This window comes from Rhododendron vialii, chromosome 2a (genome assembly GCF_030253575.1).
Source record: "Rhododendron vialii isolate Sample 1 chromosome 2a, ASM3025357v1".
NCBI lineage: Eukaryota > Viridiplantae > Streptophyta > Magnoliopsida > Ericales > Ericaceae > Rhododendron > Rhododendron vialii.
Window position 1 is genome coordinate 18,721,274 of NC_080558.1, and position 20,118 is coordinate 18,741,391.

Here is a 20,118-nt window from a genome sequence, read left to right on the forward strand (position 1 = left end):
TCTCGATTCTTCTTTCATAAGGAATCAAGATTAGAGGATTTAAGGGCCCACAAGAGATAGAGGACTAGGACTGTTACTCGAAACTGGAAAATCGATCGAAACCGGAAAAACCTGACCGGACCGGATTTTTTAAACCGGTTGAATAATTTCGATCTGGTTCCGGTTTATAAAATTTTATAAATCGGAAAAATAATTTCGATCCGGTTTATGTGTTTTAAAAACCGGTTGAAACCAGACCGGTTATATATATGTATAATATATACATATATATATGTGTATATATATATATACATATATATATATATATATAGAGTTAGGTTCCGGTGAGGGATCCCTTATTTTATTAAAATGCGGGACTCCCCTTTCCGATTGAATTTCGATGATCCGAGCCGCTCAAAGTGATCAGAACGTGATTTTAAGGGTCCTTGTGTGAAATCAGCAAAAAAAATGACCGGGAAGGGCTTCATCCGAGCAGTTTTTATTGAACGGTTCAAAAAAAACTGCCCGGATGACGCCCTTCCCGGTCATTTTTTTTGCTGATTTCTCGCTGGGACCCTTAAAATTACGTTCTGCACACATTGAACGGTTCGGATTTTCAAAATTTGATCGGAAAATAAAAGTCCCTCATTTTAACAAAATGAGAGATCCCTCACTTGAAAATTCCTATATATATATCTATACATATAAACATAGATGAAGGGTTGAATTATGGGTTTTTGGTTGATATTTTGTGGTGTATATTGGTCTAATAAATATATTTATTATATAAAAACTATTTTTATGGGCTTAATTATGTTTTTATGGGTTTTTTTTAATGTATTGGGCTCAAAATTGATCCTTTTTTGTTGGGCCCAAAAAAAGGGTTGAATTATAGATTTTTGGTTGATATTTTATGGGTTGAATTGTAAATTTTTTGATGTGTTGAGCAAAAAATATGGTCCATGAATGAAAACCGGATAAACCGGACCGAAACCGGTTGAGCCGGTCGAAACCGGACCGGTTTTATTTCAACCGCTTCTGGTTTCTAAAAATCTCAAACTGGATATCCGGTTTCGACCGAAAAATACACCCAAACCGGTCGAAACCGGACCGGTATCACCCTTATAGAGGACCAATAAAATGGTAGGAAGGCCTGGAGAAGTATTGGTCTTCAGCAGTGGTGGGCCCAGAGGATGTCTAATCAAGCAGTAGCTTGAGTGTTGAAGCAGCTCAAAGGCCTGGATGCTGAAATTTCTTTTGCTCTTTTACAAAGTTTTATGCAGAAAATGAGGATTTTTCAGGCTTTGGCCATTTTTCTTGGAGTGAAGAGCACATTTTGGTCAAAGAACAACCCCTCATTGGAGCATTTCGAAGCTGCTCAAGCCTAAGCCTGTGCTAGAAGGCCACATGGTAGCCATGCATGAAGGCCTGTGGAAGCAGCTTAAGGCATGGAAGCATTGCTTATAAATATCAGAATTGAAGGCCTTGGCAATGGTCCCCGACCATCAAGCCCCCGGCTTATGCAAATTTATTTTTTAATTATCTTTACTTTCCCATTTAATCTAGTCAAGTATAGACTTTATTTTATTTCCTTGTAACCAGACTTTGTTAAACCGTTAATAAAGTCCTTTTAATTCTGTTTTAGGCCTTATTCTACTTTTCTTTCCATTTTTCACACGGTTAGAAAATATTAAGTCCTTATCCCGCAAAAGCAAACCATGAACCTCCTCACGGTCTCCATCTTTAGGCCGTGCACTTTTGTCCAGTAAGAAGTTAGATTGAGGCTTCCAGGCCTTGAAAACAACTCGGACAGCAATCCTGTCCTTGCACGCCCGCATTCCAAGCCAATTCGATTTTTACATTTTTCAGAAGAAACAGGAATACACCAAACTACGCCCCCGGAAGAAATTATCACATACAAAAAGAAATTTTTTTTCACAGAGCCTGTCTACAGCAGCTTCGTGAATAAGTCTATAATCATCAATTACCTATCAGCCGGTGAAGCTTGGACCAGCATTGAATATTCGGATTCCACCATTGGTCTAGCCCATGCGCCTGCCCAAGACCCTGAACGGGGCTCCCATAAATAGTCACATACGCTGAAGGAAGGAGATGCAATGATTCAATTGCACCTGATATTGTATTCCTTGTAGAAATCCTTTCAATAGCTCCGGCTCCATTCGCCTCCATCCACTCCCTGTGTTTAAAATACCCAACATACTCTGCAGAAATAGGATCGGACAGATTCACAAAAAGGTACGGAATCCACCGCGATAATGCAGCAAACCAGTCACCTGTTTGAGGCCTTTGACGTAGAGTGTTTAGAGCAGTTGTAACTCCAGCTGTCGTAACACTGCGCAAGATCCGAATCCCCTTCTTCAATATTTCGGTTTTGGTCATCATCTCTATTGGGACGGATATGAACGGAGGGTTGAAGTCTTCCAGCGTATTCCGAATGACCTTGAGATCCAACGTGAGGTCCTGTGACATGGTCTCCCATCCGGTCATCGTGCCACGGAAGGCAACCACGTATCTTGGAGGGATGTGGAGTGGATTGTGGTGACCGCTGGGAGGTGGGGATTTGAACTCGTAAATGGCACCAAAGATCGAGCGATCATCGTTGTCAACCAACACGCGGAATAACCGAAAATTGAAGAAGTCCCACCAGGGAGGAGCAAGTGCTTGATGGCCTTGGCGGTCATGTTCTTGACTGTACACTCCCTGAACCAAGCTAGCAGCAGCGGATCTACGGTGGTCTGGGTTTCTCCTACGATAATGAGAAATTGAAAATGCCTCTCAAAACCATTCGATGTACGTATGCAATCATAAAAACCATGAGGAGAGAGATTTTAAATCACCATATTAGAAATGCATGCTAGGGTAGAGCAGAACTCAAGGTCGTCAAATCGTGAATCAAGAATCAAAAAAATATTTTTTTTGACTCTTTTTCGAAATGTGGCTCGAATTGAATCATTAATCGTACATATTTGGTCCAAATTTTAGAAAATAGATCGAAAAATGTATTTATGCACCTACGTAATAAAGTGAGATTGCAAAATCAATGATATTAAGTTTAACCAATATTGAAGTTTGTTTTTTATTATTGATTATTATCACATGGTTAAATAGTTCAGTAGAAAGCTTAGCCTTAACACAGTAAAAGTTTGTTCCCTAATAGATATGAAACTAGCTTATATGGCAACATATGTAGGTTGGTCCAAGACTGTTAGGATCGTTACACACACGCACACGATTTACGAGTATAAAACAGTAAATAATCAACTTAGAGATATACGTGGTTTTCCAAAATCGAGTACGTCCACGGGAGCGAGAGTGGCTGCTGTTCTCTTTATTATCACAGTATGAATTAGGGTTTACAACATAGAGTATTTATAACTACTCTATTCTAACCCTAGGTATTTGGTCTGTATTCCAAAAATACCCATGTACGAACCGTACCGTACCACACCCCCCAATTATGGAACACTTGGGCCTTCGGCCCAGTCTACTTTCACTGCATTCGCTCCACTCGTTCTGCTCCACTACGCTCCGGCATCTGGCCTTCTTTCTAAAAGTCATTAGTATCTCTTCATACTTAACATATAAGCCATTGTTCTAACAAAGACTTTGAACCCTGCTTAGGACAATGATTTAGAGGATACAATAATTAAAAAGATTGATTTGTAAAATTGTGCATCCATATAAGATACTATTCTCAACAATATTCACAACTGCTTGTATAGTTACCATCAAGAAAATTAAAATTATTTTATACTAAGAATGCTGAGCATATTTATTGAAAGCTCGTTTGGCTGAATAATCCAATTTGGTTTTTTGGTTCGTCCTTATTCAATTTTGCATCAATGTTTTGTGGATTAATATTGGTCTGTCTCAACGAGAGAAATTGGAAAATTAAAAAAAAAAATTAAGATTGAAATTTAATTTTTTTTGAATAAAGACAAAAAAAAAGGGCCAAAAAACTGGCTATCGGCTTATTTTTCGTTTTTTTTCACAAAATGTTGAGTTTGGAGCAAGCTTTTATACTTTTCTGATTTCTCTCGTCGAGATGAATAAATAATTTACAAAAACTTAACGCAAAAGTACTATTTAATGCGATTTTTTTTTTTTGGTATAAAAACGAAGTAAAAAGCCATTAAGCCAAACGAGTTCTCATACTCACATTATAGTAACATGAAAATTTAACTGGAATAAAATATATAACTCATGAGTATAAGGTATCTTAGTTGTAAACATTTTTAGAATGACTATTTTATTTTCTAAGAAGAATGAGGGGAAAAAGGGTTAACAACATGCTCCGAATCGGAATAAATACCAATCAACAAATGATTAATAAATTTTGATTGGGAATAAGAATTTTTGTACTTAAGGGCACATGATCTTATATATTTGCTTTTGTATAAGAAAAATAAGGCCAAACCGCAGAAGTGGTTTCAAAATAGTTGAATGCAACAATTGTGATAAACTTTGATTCACTCATAGATTCGTATAGTTTTTGTGTTAATGAATCGAACCATGGATCGTATATCGATTTTATATATACCTTGATTCACCTATTGATTCGTATTGTTATTAATTTGTGTGATGAATCACGAATTGAATTGCAAATCGTGCAATTTTGATAACTACTAGAGCTAGCTAACCATTTTGGGTTTTTTTTTTTTGGCCTTGTTTAATTTTAAAATGGATCAAACCCTATCCCTTTTAGCAATGGCCTAGTCCGTCCCTTCAGAAGGATTTCCAAATCAGTGATTCGATAAACTCTTAGCGAGTCCAGCTCTTCCCCAATCCCTTCATATATATATAACACTCATTGAGAGCATAAAGCATGCCAAATTAAAATCAAGTTGATCGACTATTGATCGTTTGACATGATTTCCCCAACACATTAACATGACAAAAAAGTAGTAGAAACGGGTTTTGTGCTAGTGTTGCAATCTCATTTTTTTGAAAGAATTGGAGCTAGAGGAGCTGTTAGAGCTTATTGAATGATGATGATAATAATGGATGCGGAAGAAATGCATGTGTACCAAAATGTTTGTGTGTGTATATATATAGCTGAGCTGGTCTTACCAATCAACAGCGGTCAGGTACAATGGCCCTGAGGGGTTGAAACTTCTGTATCGGGTGGCCATTTTTATTATAGCCCTTAATAAGCTCCCCTTTTTCTGTCTCCCCAGCTGATAACTCACAAATCGATCGAAATCTCTTCGAGTGCAGAAGACGATTGTAGCAAAATAAGTAAAAAAAATGCACACAACATTACAATAAAGTAATCACATATATTTAAGAAATGTACTCCCTTCGTTTCAAATTCTTGGTCCTCTACGATTTTACGTGTAATTTTCAATGACACATATCTCTTAATGTATATTGTTTAAAATATGCAATGTGTATCTTATTTTATTGTATTTCAATTATTTCTGTAAAACAATATTTTCAAAAACATAAAAAATAATATTAATTGAGAAATATAGGCAATTGAAAATTGTACGTAAAACCGTAGAGGATTAAGAATTTGAGACGGAGGAGGTATAATATTCGAAACTAATCGAGAATTAAGAAGCAGATCGGAAGGTACCATTGGAAGATTTAATTCTTGATGATGACCTAGGAACTACCTTGACAAGTACTTGTGGGTACCATATGGAGTATTCAAAAAGTCTTGGTCTCTCTTTTTGTTTGGAAAATAATTTTGTTACTCTTTTTTTTTGTTAATGCCACTTCCCTACAAGAGTATTTTTGTGCAAAAATACTCTTACAGAAGAGTGGCGTTAACAAAAAAAAGAGTGACAAAATCAACAACCTTTTGTTTTCATTTTAAATCGAGAATGATGATTTGGCGTCTAGTACAGAGAGTATATAACAACTTCAACTTGCAAATTACAACTTCAAATTGCAAATTATATGACATGTAAGACTCGGTTCTTACACGATTTAGAAGAGAGAGAATTTAGAATATCCTATGTTATTTTAAAGACATGCAAGGGCCCTTTCTCCTAGGTTATAAGGGGAAAGTGACAACGAAGACCTTTTCAAAATTAAGGTATTCTGTAAAGGATTCCAATTAATCAGCTCGCGAGTCAAGTTAACAGAAATGTAGTTTGGACAGTTAGGAGATGCCAGCTCAAATGCAAGGATGGGGTCAGGGTGGGTAGTAGGGGTGGTCGCTCCCGATACGATTCTGATTAAAAAACACTACTATTACATTGAAAAATAAATTATCGTCAAAATATATAGTCTCATCCCCCCTCCAGAAGTTTTCACATGTACAATCGATTCTCAATTGCAAGAATTGAACAATCGGTTTAAGGAAGACATATACAATGGAGTTGCTTGTTCTCAACACATCTTTAGATCCTCGCGATGGCTACAGATAATTCAAGATTAAAGATACTTGCAAGCTGGTAGAGAAATATTATTCAATGGATTTCACTGAGCAACAAAAATACCATTTGAAATTGCAATTGCAAAATTATAAGCTTGACGAGTGATGACCCAAATTAATTTTGACCCTTTAAATTTGAATTGTATTTTTCAAGGCTTATTTTAAAAAGTTCCAACTCCAGTTAATCTTAGAATAATTTCTAGCCAACGGTTAATATATATATATATATATATATTTTGGAATTTTTCTAAGAACGAAGTCTGAACAACACAACCAAATGAGGAGTGATTCCAAACTGTCGGTTGGCATGGATAATTTTCGTGGGCAACTTAATCGGAGGCATTATTTTTCTAAGACAAAAATGTAGTTGGAGGAAATAAATGAGTTGTGTTGGGAATGCCTTGTATATGCCTTGTATTCTTTAGTCCCACATTGGTTATCTATGTTGTTCCTATTTATGTAGCCTATTATAAATAGGGCTTTTGGGGAACTCCTAAAGAATCATCTTTTTGGGGCTGTCATATTGGTGGCCTTTCTAGACGAGTTACGGATCATAGCCGGCTCTTTGTATCTCTTCTTCACGTTGGTTAGTGAATCCTCTCTCTCCTCGCCCGTGGACGTACCCAATTTGGGGAACCACGTATATCTTGTGTCTTTGTGATTTCTTGTTTAGTTTTCAATTTCTCGTTCTTAGCTTGCATTCATAGCGTTCGTTACAACAAACTGGTATCAGAGCCTTAGGTTGCAAAAACTAGGGTTTCGTTTCCGATTGTGGCTATGGCGGCTAAATTTGAGATTGCGAAGTTTGATGGGCAGAGCAGCAGTTTCAGTCTTTGGAGAGTAAAGATGAAGGCTCTGCTAACCCAACAAGGATTGCACAAGGTTTTGTTAGGCAAGACTAGTTCTGGAATCAAAGAGGAAGATTGGGATGATACGGATGCCAAAGCTCTGAGTTCTATTCAGTTGAGTCTGGCAGATGACGTTCTTCGCGAGGTGGAAGAAGAAACTTCAGCAGCAGGAATTTGGCTGAAGTTGGAAGGCATATATATGACGAAGTCGCTCACCAACAGGTTATATCTCAAACAACGTCTTTATACGTTTCGTATGCGAGAAGGTATACCTGTTAAAGATCATTTAGACGAGTTCAACCGTATTATTATGGATCTGAAAAATATTGATAGTAAAATTGAGGATGAGGACCAAGCCCTAATTTTGCTATGTTCTTTACCACTTTCGTATGAGCACTTTGTTACAACCCTATTGTATGGTAAAGACACGATATCCATGGAGGATGTTAAGGCCAGCCTATATTCGAAAGAATTGAGGAAAAAAGTGTCAGGTGAGGGTGATGCACATGCGGAGGGTTTGTTTGTTAGGGGAAGAACAACAGGAAGGGAGGAGTCGAGTAATAGGGGAAGATCCAGGTCATCAGGTAAGAAGAAGGGAAAGTGTAATTATTGCAAGAAACCCGGGCACTGGAAAAGTGACTGTTTAAAACTCAAGGAGAAGGAAAAAGAAGACCAGAAAGGGGGTAAAGTAATTGCTGGAATTGCTGAAAGTTCAGATGAGTCAGATAATGTGTTATCAGTTACAGAGGGCGATTCTCGCTCTAATACCGAGTGGGTTCTAGATTCTGGATGTTCATACCATATGTGTCCGCATAGAGAGTGGTTTTCTACTTATGAGGCGGTCAATGGTGGTACAGTTTTGATGGGCAACAACATGGCCTGTAAGACTGTTGGTTCTGGAACGATTCAGCTTAGGATGCATGACGGTATTGTTAGGACTTTATCTGAGGTTCGACATGTTCCGGATTTGAGGAAAAATCTTATATCCCTGGGTGCTCTTGATTCTCATGGTTGCAAATTTCTCGGTGAAGGTGGAGTTTTGAAAGTCTCAAGGGGTGCATTAGTACTGATGAAGGGTCAGAAGCGTGGTAACCTCTATACACTCCAGGGCAGTACAGTTATAGGTGCTGCAGCAACGGTTGCTTCATCCAAGGTTTCAGATTCAGACTTGACTCGATTGTGGCATATGCGCCTTGGGCATATGAGCGAGAGGGGGATGACAGTTTTGAGCAAACAGGGTTTGCTATGTGGCCAGAAAATTGAGAAGCTGGATTTCTGTGAGCATTGTGTCTACGGCAAGCAGTGCAGGGTAAAATTCAGTACAGCTGTTCATCGCACCAAAGGCACGGTGGATTATTTTCACTCGGATCTTTGGGGTCCCGCAGAGGTAACTTCTAAAGGTGGTTTTCGATATTTTATGAGTATTATCGATGATTTCTCTCGTAAAGTTTGGGTGTATATGTTGAAACATAAGAGTGACGCCTTTAATACATTCAAACAGTTTAAAACTTTGATTGAGAATCAGACTGGTAAGAAAATAAAACGTTTGAGAACTGATAATGGTATGGAGTTTTGTCTTGGCGAGTTTGATAAATTTTGCAGTGATGAGGGCATTGTGAGGCATCACACAGTGAGAAAAACCCCTCAGCAAAATGGTGTGGCTGAACGAATGAACAGGACTCTTTTGGAGAAGGCACGTTGTATGTTGTCCAATTCCGGATTGGGCAAAGAATTTTGGGCTGAAGCCGTTTCCACAACATGCTATTTGGTGAACAGGTCTCCGTCGACTGCTATTGAGTGTAAGACTCCGTTTGAGGTATGGTCAGGTCATCCGGCTGATTATTCTGTGTTGCGTGTTTTTGGGTGTCCAGCTTACGCTCATGTCAATGAGGGTAAATTGGAGCCACGGGCCAAGAAGTGTATTTTCTTGGGTTATGCAGCAGGTGTCAAAGGGTACAGGTTGTGGTGCTCTGATGATTTGAAGTTTTTGATCAGTAGGGATGTGACTTTTGATGAAAATTATCTGATTAAGGGGTCTAAGCAGGTTGATGATACAGTTCAGGAACATAGTGTTCCAAAGCAGGTGGAGTTTATGGGTGAATCTTTCGACTCAGGGAAGAAGCATATTGAGAAGCCAATTGAAGAGGAGTTCAAGAGTTCAGACACAGAGGTTGATGCGTTAGTTGAGCAACCACGCACTATTGCTAAAGATAGGCCAAGGAGGGAGATTCGGCCTCCTGAAAGGTATTCGGCTTATTCTGAGATGGTGGCCTATGCTTTATCAGTTGCTGAGACAGTTGAGTATGAAGAGCCTTCCAGCTATACGGAAGCTATTTCGAGCACTGAGTCTGCACAGTGGTTTGTTGCTATGAATGAGGAGATTGAGTCTCTTCAGAAGAATCAGACATGGGAGTTAGTAGAACCACTGAAAGGGAAGAGGATTGTTGGATGCAAGTGGATCTTCAAGCGCAAACCAGGTATTCCAGGGGTAGAAGACGCTCGGTTTAAAGCTCGGCTAGTGGCGAAAGGATACAGCCAGAAGGAGGGTGTTGACTACAATGAGGTATTTTCACCAGTTGTAAAACATAGTTCCATTCGCACTTTACTTGCTATTGTTGCATGTTATGATCTTGAGTTAGAGCAACTTGATGTCAAAACTGCGTTTTTGCATGGCGAGCTTGAAGAACAGATTTATATGCGTCAGCCTGAGGGATTTGTTGTTTCTGGTAAGGAGGATCACGTTTGTTTACTTCGTAAGTCTTTGTATGGCCTCAAACAATCCCCTAGGCAGTGGTATAAGCGGTTTGATACTTTTATGATAAGCCAGTCATATTCTAGGAGTGAGTATGACAGTTGTGTGTATTTTCGAAAACTTCCAGATGGTTCATTTGTTTATCTACTGTTGTATGTTGATGATATGCTTATTGCTGCCAAGAGTGTATCAGAAATCAACAGGTTGAAACAACAGTTAGGTGGTGAATTTGAGATGAAAGATTTGGGTGCAGCAAAACGTATTTTGGGTATGGAGATTTGCAGAGATCGAGTAGCTGGCAAACTATTTTTGAATCAGAAGTCTTATGTTCTTAAAGTGCTTGAGCGCTTTGCCATGCAGAACTCGAAGCCAGTCAGTACCCCTTTGGCAGCACACTTTCGACTTTCAGCTGAGTTGTCACCACAGTCGGAGGATGAGGAGAAGTATATGTCTCAGGTTCCATATTCATGCGCAGTTGGGAGCCTTATGTACGCCATGGTATGTACTCGTCCTGATATTTCACATGCAGTTAGTGTCGTTAGTCGTTATATGGGGCGTCCAGGAAAGGCACATTGGGAGGCTGTGAAATGGATACTACGGTATTTGTGCGGAACTGCAGGTGTTGGTCTATTGTTTGGGATTGTCAATTCTGGTGATCATGCTGTTGGTTATGTTGATTCGGATTTTGCCGGTGACCACGATAAGAGGAGGTCTCTGACAGGTTATGTTTTTACTCTGTCCGGAAGTGCCATTAGTTGGAAAGCTACTTTACAGGCTACAGTTGCGCTGTCTACAACAGAAGCGGAGTATATGGCCATTGCTGAAGCTGTGAAGGAGGCATTGTGGATGAGAGGTTTGCTTTGTGAGCTTGGTCTTACACAGGGTGTGAGTTCAGTATTTTGTGATTCGCAGAGTGCTATACATTTGACTAAAAATCTGATGTATCATGAGAGGACCAAGCATATCGATGTCAGGTATCACTTCGTTCGGGATATCATCTCACAGAAGCAAGTTGAGGTGAAGAAAGTGGGTACGGCAGATAACCCAGCAGATATGTTGACTAAACCGGTTCCGGTTGCCAAGTTCAAGCATTGCTTGGGCTTGCTTGGTATTTGCAGTTGATCGCCCCTCGGGGGCATTTGGCGAGTGAGAGGTTAGAAGGGGATAGCTATATTTGGTGATTTGGTTCGGTGGAATTCAAGTCAAGGTGGAGAATTGTTGGGAATGCCTTGTATATGCCTTGTATTCTTTAGTCCCACATTGGTTATCTATGTTGTTCCTATTTATGTAGCCTATTATAAATAGGGCTTTTGGGGAACTCCTAAAGAATCATCTTTTTGGGGCTGTCATATTGGTGGCCTTTCTAGACGAGTTACGGATCATAGCCGGCTCTTTGTATCTCTTCTTCACGTTGGTTAGTGAATCCTCTCTCTCCTCGCCCGTGGACGTACCCAATTTGGGGAACCACGTATATCTTGTGTCTTTGTGATTTCTTGTTTAGTTTTCAATTTCTCGTTCTTAGCTTGCATTCATAGCGTTCGTTACAACAAGTTGGCCCTCCCCTATTTCTTTGGTCATTTTCCCATGAAATTTCGTCGGAGGGATTTTGTTTTCTTCCAATAGACAGAAGTGGGGACTTGTATAATTTTGAAGTGGGGCATTTCTATTAAATTTTGCCTCTACTAAGTGTTTCTCTCATTATGTCACTATTTCTATCTATAAACTCTATCTCAAAGTGATCAGTTTCACTCTCAGCATCTCCCCCTCACTCACCTCTGCCCTCTTTACGTTTTCTGCTTCTCTTTTCCCCTATCCTCCTCTCCTCTTTATTTGCCCGCCAAAAACAGTCGGTCGTCCTTCGGCTGCAGCTACTACTACATGCTGTTGCTGACCTTGCTGGTTACTCATGCCCATGGTTACCTCTAATAATGATAAAGATTTCAATGTCTTGCCTAGATCCCCGGTACATCACATGTCAGAGGATCCCCAGCAGATCTTTGCTAGAGACGATCCACCATAGATGGCTCTACCTTAGGGAACACCTCAGAGCCAACAAAAGCTGCATTACCCGCCCTCCCAAGCCCAAATATGCAACCTACAGCTGCTACTGCTTTTACCGCGCAGAAGCAGCTTAGGGGCAGCGAAAAGAAGAGAAGATAGAGATGTTTTCGGGCCCGCGCTCGGTCACCCTCAGTGTGATGACTGCGGAGATCCCTATCCAAATCACAGAAATCAAGAGAATGCGGGGGACTAGAGAGACATATGACCCGTGAGGGTCCCGTGACCAGAGGAGTGTCACGAAGATTTTTGCCAAGCCCTGAAGTGTAAAGATCCCATAGTGGGAAGATATTAGAGATGAGAAAGAGATCGCGCCTAAAGTGTTACGCTGTTAGTGATAACGCGCCAAGGCATTAAAAGTTCGCGGGACCGCTGGCCCCAACGAAGCACCTAGCGCGAAAGACAACAGATTATACAAAAACTACAGCCTACACCAGAATGAATGCAAAATGATTCTAAAATTGCTCACCTCGAGACCTATCGGGGCCTTATTAATGCAAGAAGTCGATGGGACAGATTGCCCAGTCTACTACATTAGTACAAAGATACAAGGGGCCGAAGAGATTGTTCCCAAGAGTGATCCAGAGAGATTTGCTGCTGCGACCCTCATAGGGAGGGCAGCAAGATGATTTTTAACGCTAGCAGATTCCCTGGCTGCCCGAGTGGGAATGTGAACCCTCAGAGGAAGCGCCACCAGAAGATGGTTTTGAAGCTCTTAGGGCCAGCTCTGACAACACACGCTGGTCGCTTAGCTCCTACGGGGCCGCGGGAGGAAGTCATGGTGGCGCAAGATCACGTACTTTTGAATCTAGAAGAAAGGCAAACGAAAGGAAGATTAAATGCCTAGAAATTGTGGGGGATTCAAAACTTTTGATCCTACAAAACCGAAGGGGTAGACTCGAAGATAGAACCAACGTCCGCGCAAGGGCTAAACAAGCTTGCAAGGAGAGACAAGGCCTGTGGACTGAACAAGCCTGCGAGGACAGAAATCCCCGTGAACTGAACAAGCTCGCGAGGACAAATGAGAGAGGTGAAAAGAACATTTTCACTCCATTTAGATAATGAAAACGAAAAGAACATTTTTTGTAGACAACTTTCAACAACAGAGTTCTGCAGTAGTGGTCCTCAACCCACGCAGATGGTTCCGCATCTGCAACCCGCGCGGAGGGTTCCGAGGCAGGTGGCACGCGGCAGGATGGGCTGCGGCCCAAGTAGGTTGGAGTGGTCCAGCTGTCATCTAAATAATAGAAATGAAAAGAACATTTTCGCTCCCATCTAAAGACCGACATTCACGCCGTATAAAACAACATTTCGGCGGCTCATGAAGCGTCATCCAGAGGTCAACATTGTCCATAGGCCAGGATCAGAGAACAGATTCCCAAACCACAAGAACCATCGCATCATTAATAGAGGCTTCAGGGTAGCAAATCGCGAGAACCATCACATCACAGAGGCTTCACGAAAGTAACCCGTGAGAGCCATCGCATGGCCAATAGACAGTTTAACGTGTCCAGGGGAGAGAACATCCCGTAACCCGAAAAGACACCAGAGTTTGCGCGAGTGCTGTTCAAGGGTGAGTAGCATGAGATGCACCAAACAGGAGCCAGTGTTTTCGCTACTCCAATTAGAGTGCGAGTAGCGCGAGATGCACCAAACAGGTGCAAGAGTTTCCGCGAGTGCAATTAGAGGGTGAGTAGTAGGGGTGTTATTCGGTCAGTTCGGTTCGGTTCGGGGTGGATTTGCCGCACTCCGATCGGGTTCGGGGTATATAATCCGGAGACCGATCCCGACCGGTATTAATTTCGGTTCGGTTCGGTTCGGTTCGGGGTGAGTTCGGTTCGATCGGGGATTTCGGGGCGTTCAGTCCGCCCGAAATGGGCCTTAGTTGGGCCATTTGGGCCGTTTTTAAAAACTAACAATAGACTACGGGCTATGTTTGGATCATTTTTTCACCCATATTTGGGCCATTTTCACATGTTTCTCACCCATATTTGGGCAATTTTCAACCTTAAGTCAATCACCCATGTTTGGGCCATTTTTTCATATTTGGGCCATTGTAATTTGTACCTATTTTTTTTTTTTCAAACACCAATTGAAAAAAAAAAAAAACATACAAGTATGCTCAAACAATTACAACTTTTACAAGTACTCTTCCACCATCTTTTTTTTTTTTTCAATCGATTGGAAATATTTTCTACACTAGTGTATATAACTTGGAGGAGTTAAAGTAATTTAGAACAGAGAGAGTAATCGATTGAAAAATTTTGCAAAAACGTAAATAAATCAAGAAATGAAATTCCAAAAAAAAAAAGTAAGGGCCAAAAGTTAACCATTCAAAACAATAAGAGCCAGAAGATTAAAACAATTTATATAAATATATATAATATATATGGTTCGGTCGGTTCGGTCCGCATTCGGTTCGGTTCGGTTCAGTCGGTATAGATTTCCAGATAACCGAGACCGAACCGACCTAGGTTCGGTTCGGTTCGGTCCACCCCGAACCGAAAAAAAACTCCCTTGGACCGACCGAAGACCGAACCGATCGGTCGGTTTTTTCGGTCTTTTCCGGTCCGGTCGGGTTCGTAACAGCCCTAGTGAGTAGCATGAGATGCACCGCCAGAGTTTGCACGAGTCCAATTAGAGGGTGAGATGCACCGAGGAGGTGCAAGAGTTTGCTCGAGTCCAATTAGAGGGCGAGATGCACCGAACATGTACTAGAGTTTGTGCGAGTACAATTAGAGGGCGAGTAGCGCGATGTCACGACCCGCCTTTTATTACACATAAACTCCAAAATAGACTACTTTTTATACACATCCAAGCCCCGTTCTCTCAATCTACAATTTACATTACCAAAATAAAGTAAAAGTTTACATGCCTCGATGATCTTACAAATAAAAATGTACAAGTATCTTATTAAGTTCTAAAAAAAAGAACTAGAACATGTCCATGATTCTTAGCCTTCAGATCCATCTCTAAACCTGAAAAATTTGGGTTGCAACAACATGAGCCATAGCTCGAGCAAGAAATACACTAAATGAAAAGATATGAACATGCAAAGCTTGATACACAAAATATACTCTTTTTATATATAAATATTGAAAAGTTTTCCGTGCTTCCTTTCGTCCGATGTTCTAAATGAAATTATTAAATCTCCCAATACAATGTCAAGTACAAATAAGCGAAAATAATCCATGCATAATGTTAACTGTTTCCATTCCTTTTTTTTTTCTTTCTTAATAATCTAAAGAATGCTATTAGGCCATCAAATCAAATCTAATCCCGAATAGAGCAAATAACCCATAAAATTCAATACGGGAAAATAACGAAAACCGACAATATAATGTCCAACCAAATCAATTATCAAATTTACTCAACACTGAAACATCAAGTTATATGAGTTGCTCACCGATGCAACCAACCGACAGCCGTGCTAGACGTCTTTAGCACATGCACTTTACGGGCTACTAACCCGAAGGACGAAGCAACCTACCCCACGCGGGTTTACGGACTTTCACCGACAGCGTCACAATTGACCCAAGTAGATTTACGGACTTTCACCAACAGCGTCACAATTGACCCAAATAGGTTTACAGATTTTACCGATGGCGTCACAATTGACCCAAGTTTCCCGGTGACCTACCTCAAAATCACAAAATTATCATATTCCAAAATATCTCAAATATTTGGCCTTAAAGCCCAAATCAACTAAAATACCTCGAATACTCACCCAAATCCATCAACTTCAACTAATGTAAAATATACTCAATCTAGTCTTCACAAACACAAAAATTATTCAAAACAACTCACATATGCAACAAGTATACAAAATCATATATCAACAAGTCCCTTTCCTCAGCCTACTAATTGCATAGGGTAAAAATAATCCACCTATTATAAATAAAAAATTGCCCATTTAAATTACTATCTTTTCATCAAACACATGGTGTGCGTGTACATAACTAGCCCATGTTCAAGCACCACTTAAAATGCATGAATTTCCACTTTAAAAGAAAACCCCATATCAAGATCAAAAATACGAAAACTAGTATAATTCCGATCATAGCCACGAATAACATTACCAATCTCTGACCTAACCTCGTGATTAGTGAATATATCCAAATACATAAACTAGGTCTTACTCTATCATTTGATTAACTCTAACCAAAGCTCAAATTAAGTGCACACCAAGGCATATACACACCCATATTTAATCTCTTAGCATAAATCCTACTTCAAAAGAGAGAGAAACCTCCAAAATGTTGAAATTCTGAAATACTACGAACACCAAAGTTGGCTAATTGAGATTTCGTTCGAATCGCTGTGTAGCCCTCTGTCCGTAGATCACATTTTCTTCTTGCCTTTTTGCGAGATTCACAAGCTTTGACCTTCAATTTTGGTGTTAAGCATGAGGGTTTGTGGAGCTTATGAGAGAGAAAGAGAGAAGAACGAAAAAAAAGAAGAAGGAACAGGGAACTCATTGAGTTCTCTAATCAATTCCCATTTTATGTAGGGGTGTTCAAGAAAACCGCCCGAACCGTAAAACCGGTCCGATCCGGACCGAACCATCCTATTTGGTCCGGTTCTACAGTTCTGTGATCAGGTTATGGTTCCAAAAAAATAAGAACCGTTAATTTTGGTTCGGTTACTGGTTTTCAATTAAAGAACCGTGGTTAGAACCGGACCAAGCCGTTTAAAACTAATATATATAATTATATAAAAATAAATATATGTGTAGAGATTGGTCTACTTTTTGAACATGGAAAAAGTTAGTACTGCTGATTTAAGTGATGTTTTGGACATTTGAGCTGCTGTTCTTTACTTCAAGACTTGCTACTATATTTTATAGTTTATAATATAGGTTAATTTTAGTCCTAAATATAATTGGTCATTATTGTTTTATGTCGCTAAATTTAATTATTCCATAAGTGGTTTTGACTACTTTATTGGTGGTTTTCGTCAATGTTTTTCGGTCGAGTGTCAAGTATTTCGTGAATCATATTGGGTTTTGATTCTTAATAAAATATCTATTATTATTTTATGAGTTATTTGATATTTTAAATTTTAAATTTTATGAGTTTATATTTTGTGAGTAAGTGTTTGGATGCTAATTGGATAGAACCGGAACCGAACCAAAACCGGACCGGTTTTGCGGTTTGGTTCTGGTTAGGTTCTACGCATATATTGGTTAGGTTTTGGTTCTCAATTTCCTAGAACCGTTGGAAATGGTCCGGTTACTGGTTTTCTAGAGAACCGGACCAATCCGGACCGTGTACACCCCTAATTTTATGAGTAGAAATTGCACTATAGCCCCTCTACAAATGTTGTTATTGCTCAATCTTCTAATATGTTATAAGCATGTATACTATGGGTCTTAAAGATACCAATAAAAAAATATGGAGTAATAAACTTAAAGGTTTACAACAATCCCGATACGGCGATACCCGGCCCAAGGCACACAAACTCAATCCCGATCAACCAAACACACGTACACATAAAAAAATAAATGTTCTTTTTCACAACATAATTAATTATAATAACACGTAATCACATTACCAAAAAAAAAAAATAGAAGTTTGGCCCAGGTCTCTACACGCGAGATGCACCGAATAGGTGCTAGAGTTAGCGCGAGTCCTATTCAAGGGCGAGTAGCGCAACACGTACCAAACAGGTGCCTAAGTAGACAGGGCCGCAACAGGCCCCCCAGCGGCTGCAGCAAGCCCGTCAGGGCTTTTGCAGGCCCTGCCTCAGACGCTTTAATGTGTCTGGAGGGGAGCACATCCCGTAGCCTGAAAAGACACCAGAGTTAGCGCAAGTCCTCTTAAAGGGCGAGCAACGCGAGATGGACCGAACAGGTACCAGAGTTAATGCGAGATGCACCGAACAAGTCCCAAAGTTAGCAGACTGACAAGGTTGCGGATTAACAAGGTCAGCGGCAGGGCCACGAACAGACAAGTGCCAAAGTTTGCGCGAGTCCTGATACAGGGCAAGCAACACGAGGTCAAACCCAAGCGGTAAATCCCGACAAGATAAAGTGAAGTATAGAAAGACAAGGGAAGATAATACTTGCAAGACTACGTTGTTCCTGACGCGGATCTAGTCACCCATAGATGTACGCAAGAAGCGACTTTGACTTGCCTTGGAAGATTGAGAAAATGAGGTCGCCCGGTATGCAGCCACCCGCGGACTATCTGAACTGAGAATGAGGAGTTGGCCCGGTAGAGACGCAATAAGAGTTGATCACCGTCGTCACGATAACATCAGAGGCCTCGCGGCAGAGGGTCGCGTGCAAGCAGAGAAAAGGAAGTCATCATTCTTAATAATCTTAACAGTTCGAACAGAGTACAGGCGCGGGAGGAAGTTGCTCTCGCAATCACAATGGTCAATCCCTAATGACCTATCAAATACATTTGACTATCTCTCGATCCGAATAATGTAGTCACCCCTGCGCCAGAACTGGCGCAATAGCGGTAAAGTGCTCAAGGAAAGAAGAAGGCCAAGTTGGTAGAAACCATAGAGTGCTCACATCAGCCATATCTATAGAGTCGTGTGCCATGCTGGTAAGATGGACGAGAGAGAGAGAGAGAGAGAGAGAGAGAGCAGTGGTACGCATCCTTATCAGATTCACTCAAACGGAAAATTATGACCATTGATCCCAGAGGAAGTTTGACCTACCACTCACATGACGGCATGTGGAGGGGTTGTGAGATTCACATGTGGCTAGCAACTGCCACGCAAAGAGAGGTTTGGTGCCATGTGGCACGAGAAGGGGCCTCACACAACTGAACAAGCTTGTGAAAATAGAGAGGCTCGCAAGAGTCATCGCGAGGATTGATTGACCAGCGAGAGCCATCGCTAGGGTCCCGATGTCGCAAGACTTCAAATTATGTAGAATTTGCCCAACAAAGAACCAGAGTTCATCCTGTGAGCTAGACGGTCCGACGAGAGCAGTCAAACCAACGAAAGCCAAAGGGCACAAGTCCCGACCAAGAGTCCGAAGACGCGGGATGGGCCCCGCGCAGCTGAACAAGCTCGTGGGGTGTAGAGGCCCATGAGAGCCATCGTGAGGGCAGATAGGCCCGCAAGGGTCCCGTGACATAACATGAGAGAACATCTCCCATAGAAAAGATGGAACTACGTTTGACCTGATTCCCTATACGTTGGGATACGTAAACAGCCCTGATGACTCGGGATCGGTCACGTTTTATACCTCCTTTATTTACCTTTCTAATCATCAATCAATTGCACCTCTTCAGCTCACCTAAATTCACACGTAAGCACACCCCATAAGAACACGGACCTCCACACCTCACTTTGTAATCACCGGACATTGTGGCGAAATTTAATACATCAAAAATGTCCTACGATAACAGTACTAGTGCCAAAGTGGGTTGCACCAGAACATGTAGAAATCAGGAGAGAACGTCCAAGCGCATCACCTTAAACAATAGATTTTTACTGTTTCATGAACATCCCGGTTAACGATCTGTCAAGATTTTCCATGTTCAAAATACAGTTCGGGACAAAGAAATATAAAATTTTACCAAAGAATACATGCACCAAACTACGCAATGTGCTCAAGACAACATTCCCCCTGGAAGAAAGTTTTCACACTCCAAAATGAGAAGTGACTAACAATGAACCACAAGACCAAAGCTCATAGAACATGCAGCCAAAAAAAAATTTAATAAAATACTAAAACAATGAACTACCAAATAGCCAATCATTTTTTATTCAGAACAACTCCAACAATTAAGTTCCACCACAAAAAAGTATGGGGCACAAACATCTCATAAACCAAATAATATCCAGTGATCCAACAATTATAAAAAAACTTAATATCTGACAAATGTTTCAAATGCGGAAGCGATTATTAAAATAAAACTAAGATCAGACACCTTAAGGAGGTCAACAAGAAATCCCCAAGATGCCACCAGAGTCTTTGTCTAACTCCCCCAACTTGCCTAAAAAAGAAGTTGGAATAAATTCGTCAGTTGACGAGCTCAGTGAATGGCAAAACATGTATATTAGAATAAAGTTCTGAAACAGGGATCAAAATAATTTACCATGTCAATATA

At 40.6% G+C, this 20,118-nt stretch overlaps 1 protein-coding gene and 1 long non-coding RNA gene across 2 annotated transcripts; both read right to left on the reverse strand.

Annotated features, from left to right (window-relative positions):
- Positions 1-1,880: 1,880 nt before the first annotated feature.
- Positions 1,881-5,250, reverse strand: LOC131317250 (GDSL esterase/lipase At4g10955-like). Its single transcript, XM_058346814.1, has 2 exons — positions 5,071-5,250; positions 1,881-2,746 (listed from the first exon to the last, which is right to left on the reverse strand). The coding sequence occupies exons 1-2, from the start codon at positions 5,130-5,132 to the stop codon at positions 1,960-1,962; spliced, it is 849 nt and encodes a 282-aa protein (XP_058202797.1). The 5' UTR covers positions 5,133-5,250; the 3' UTR covers positions 1,881-1,959.
- Positions 5,251-14,826: 9,576 nt separating this feature from the next.
- LOC131312015 (uncharacterized) lies at positions 14,827-16,519 on the reverse strand. Its single transcript, XR_009195686.1, has 2 exons — positions 16,275-16,519; positions 14,827-15,021 (listed from the first exon to the last, which is right to left on the reverse strand). It is a non-coding gene; the product is annotated as an uncharacterized LOC131312015 (long non-coding RNA).
- Between the last annotated feature and the right edge of the window lie 3,599 nt (positions 16,520-20,118).

Excerpts from the sequence above, each read along its gene's own strand:
- LOC131317250 (XM_058346814.1), bottom strand. The coding sequence starts at position 5,132 with ATGGCCACCCGATACAGAAGTTTCAACCCCTCAGGGCCATTGTACCTG. Across the intron at positions 2,747-5,070 it reads TACCTGACCGCTGTTGATTG|GAGAAACCCAGACCACCGTA; the intron begins GTAAGACCAGCT and ends TCATTATCGTAG.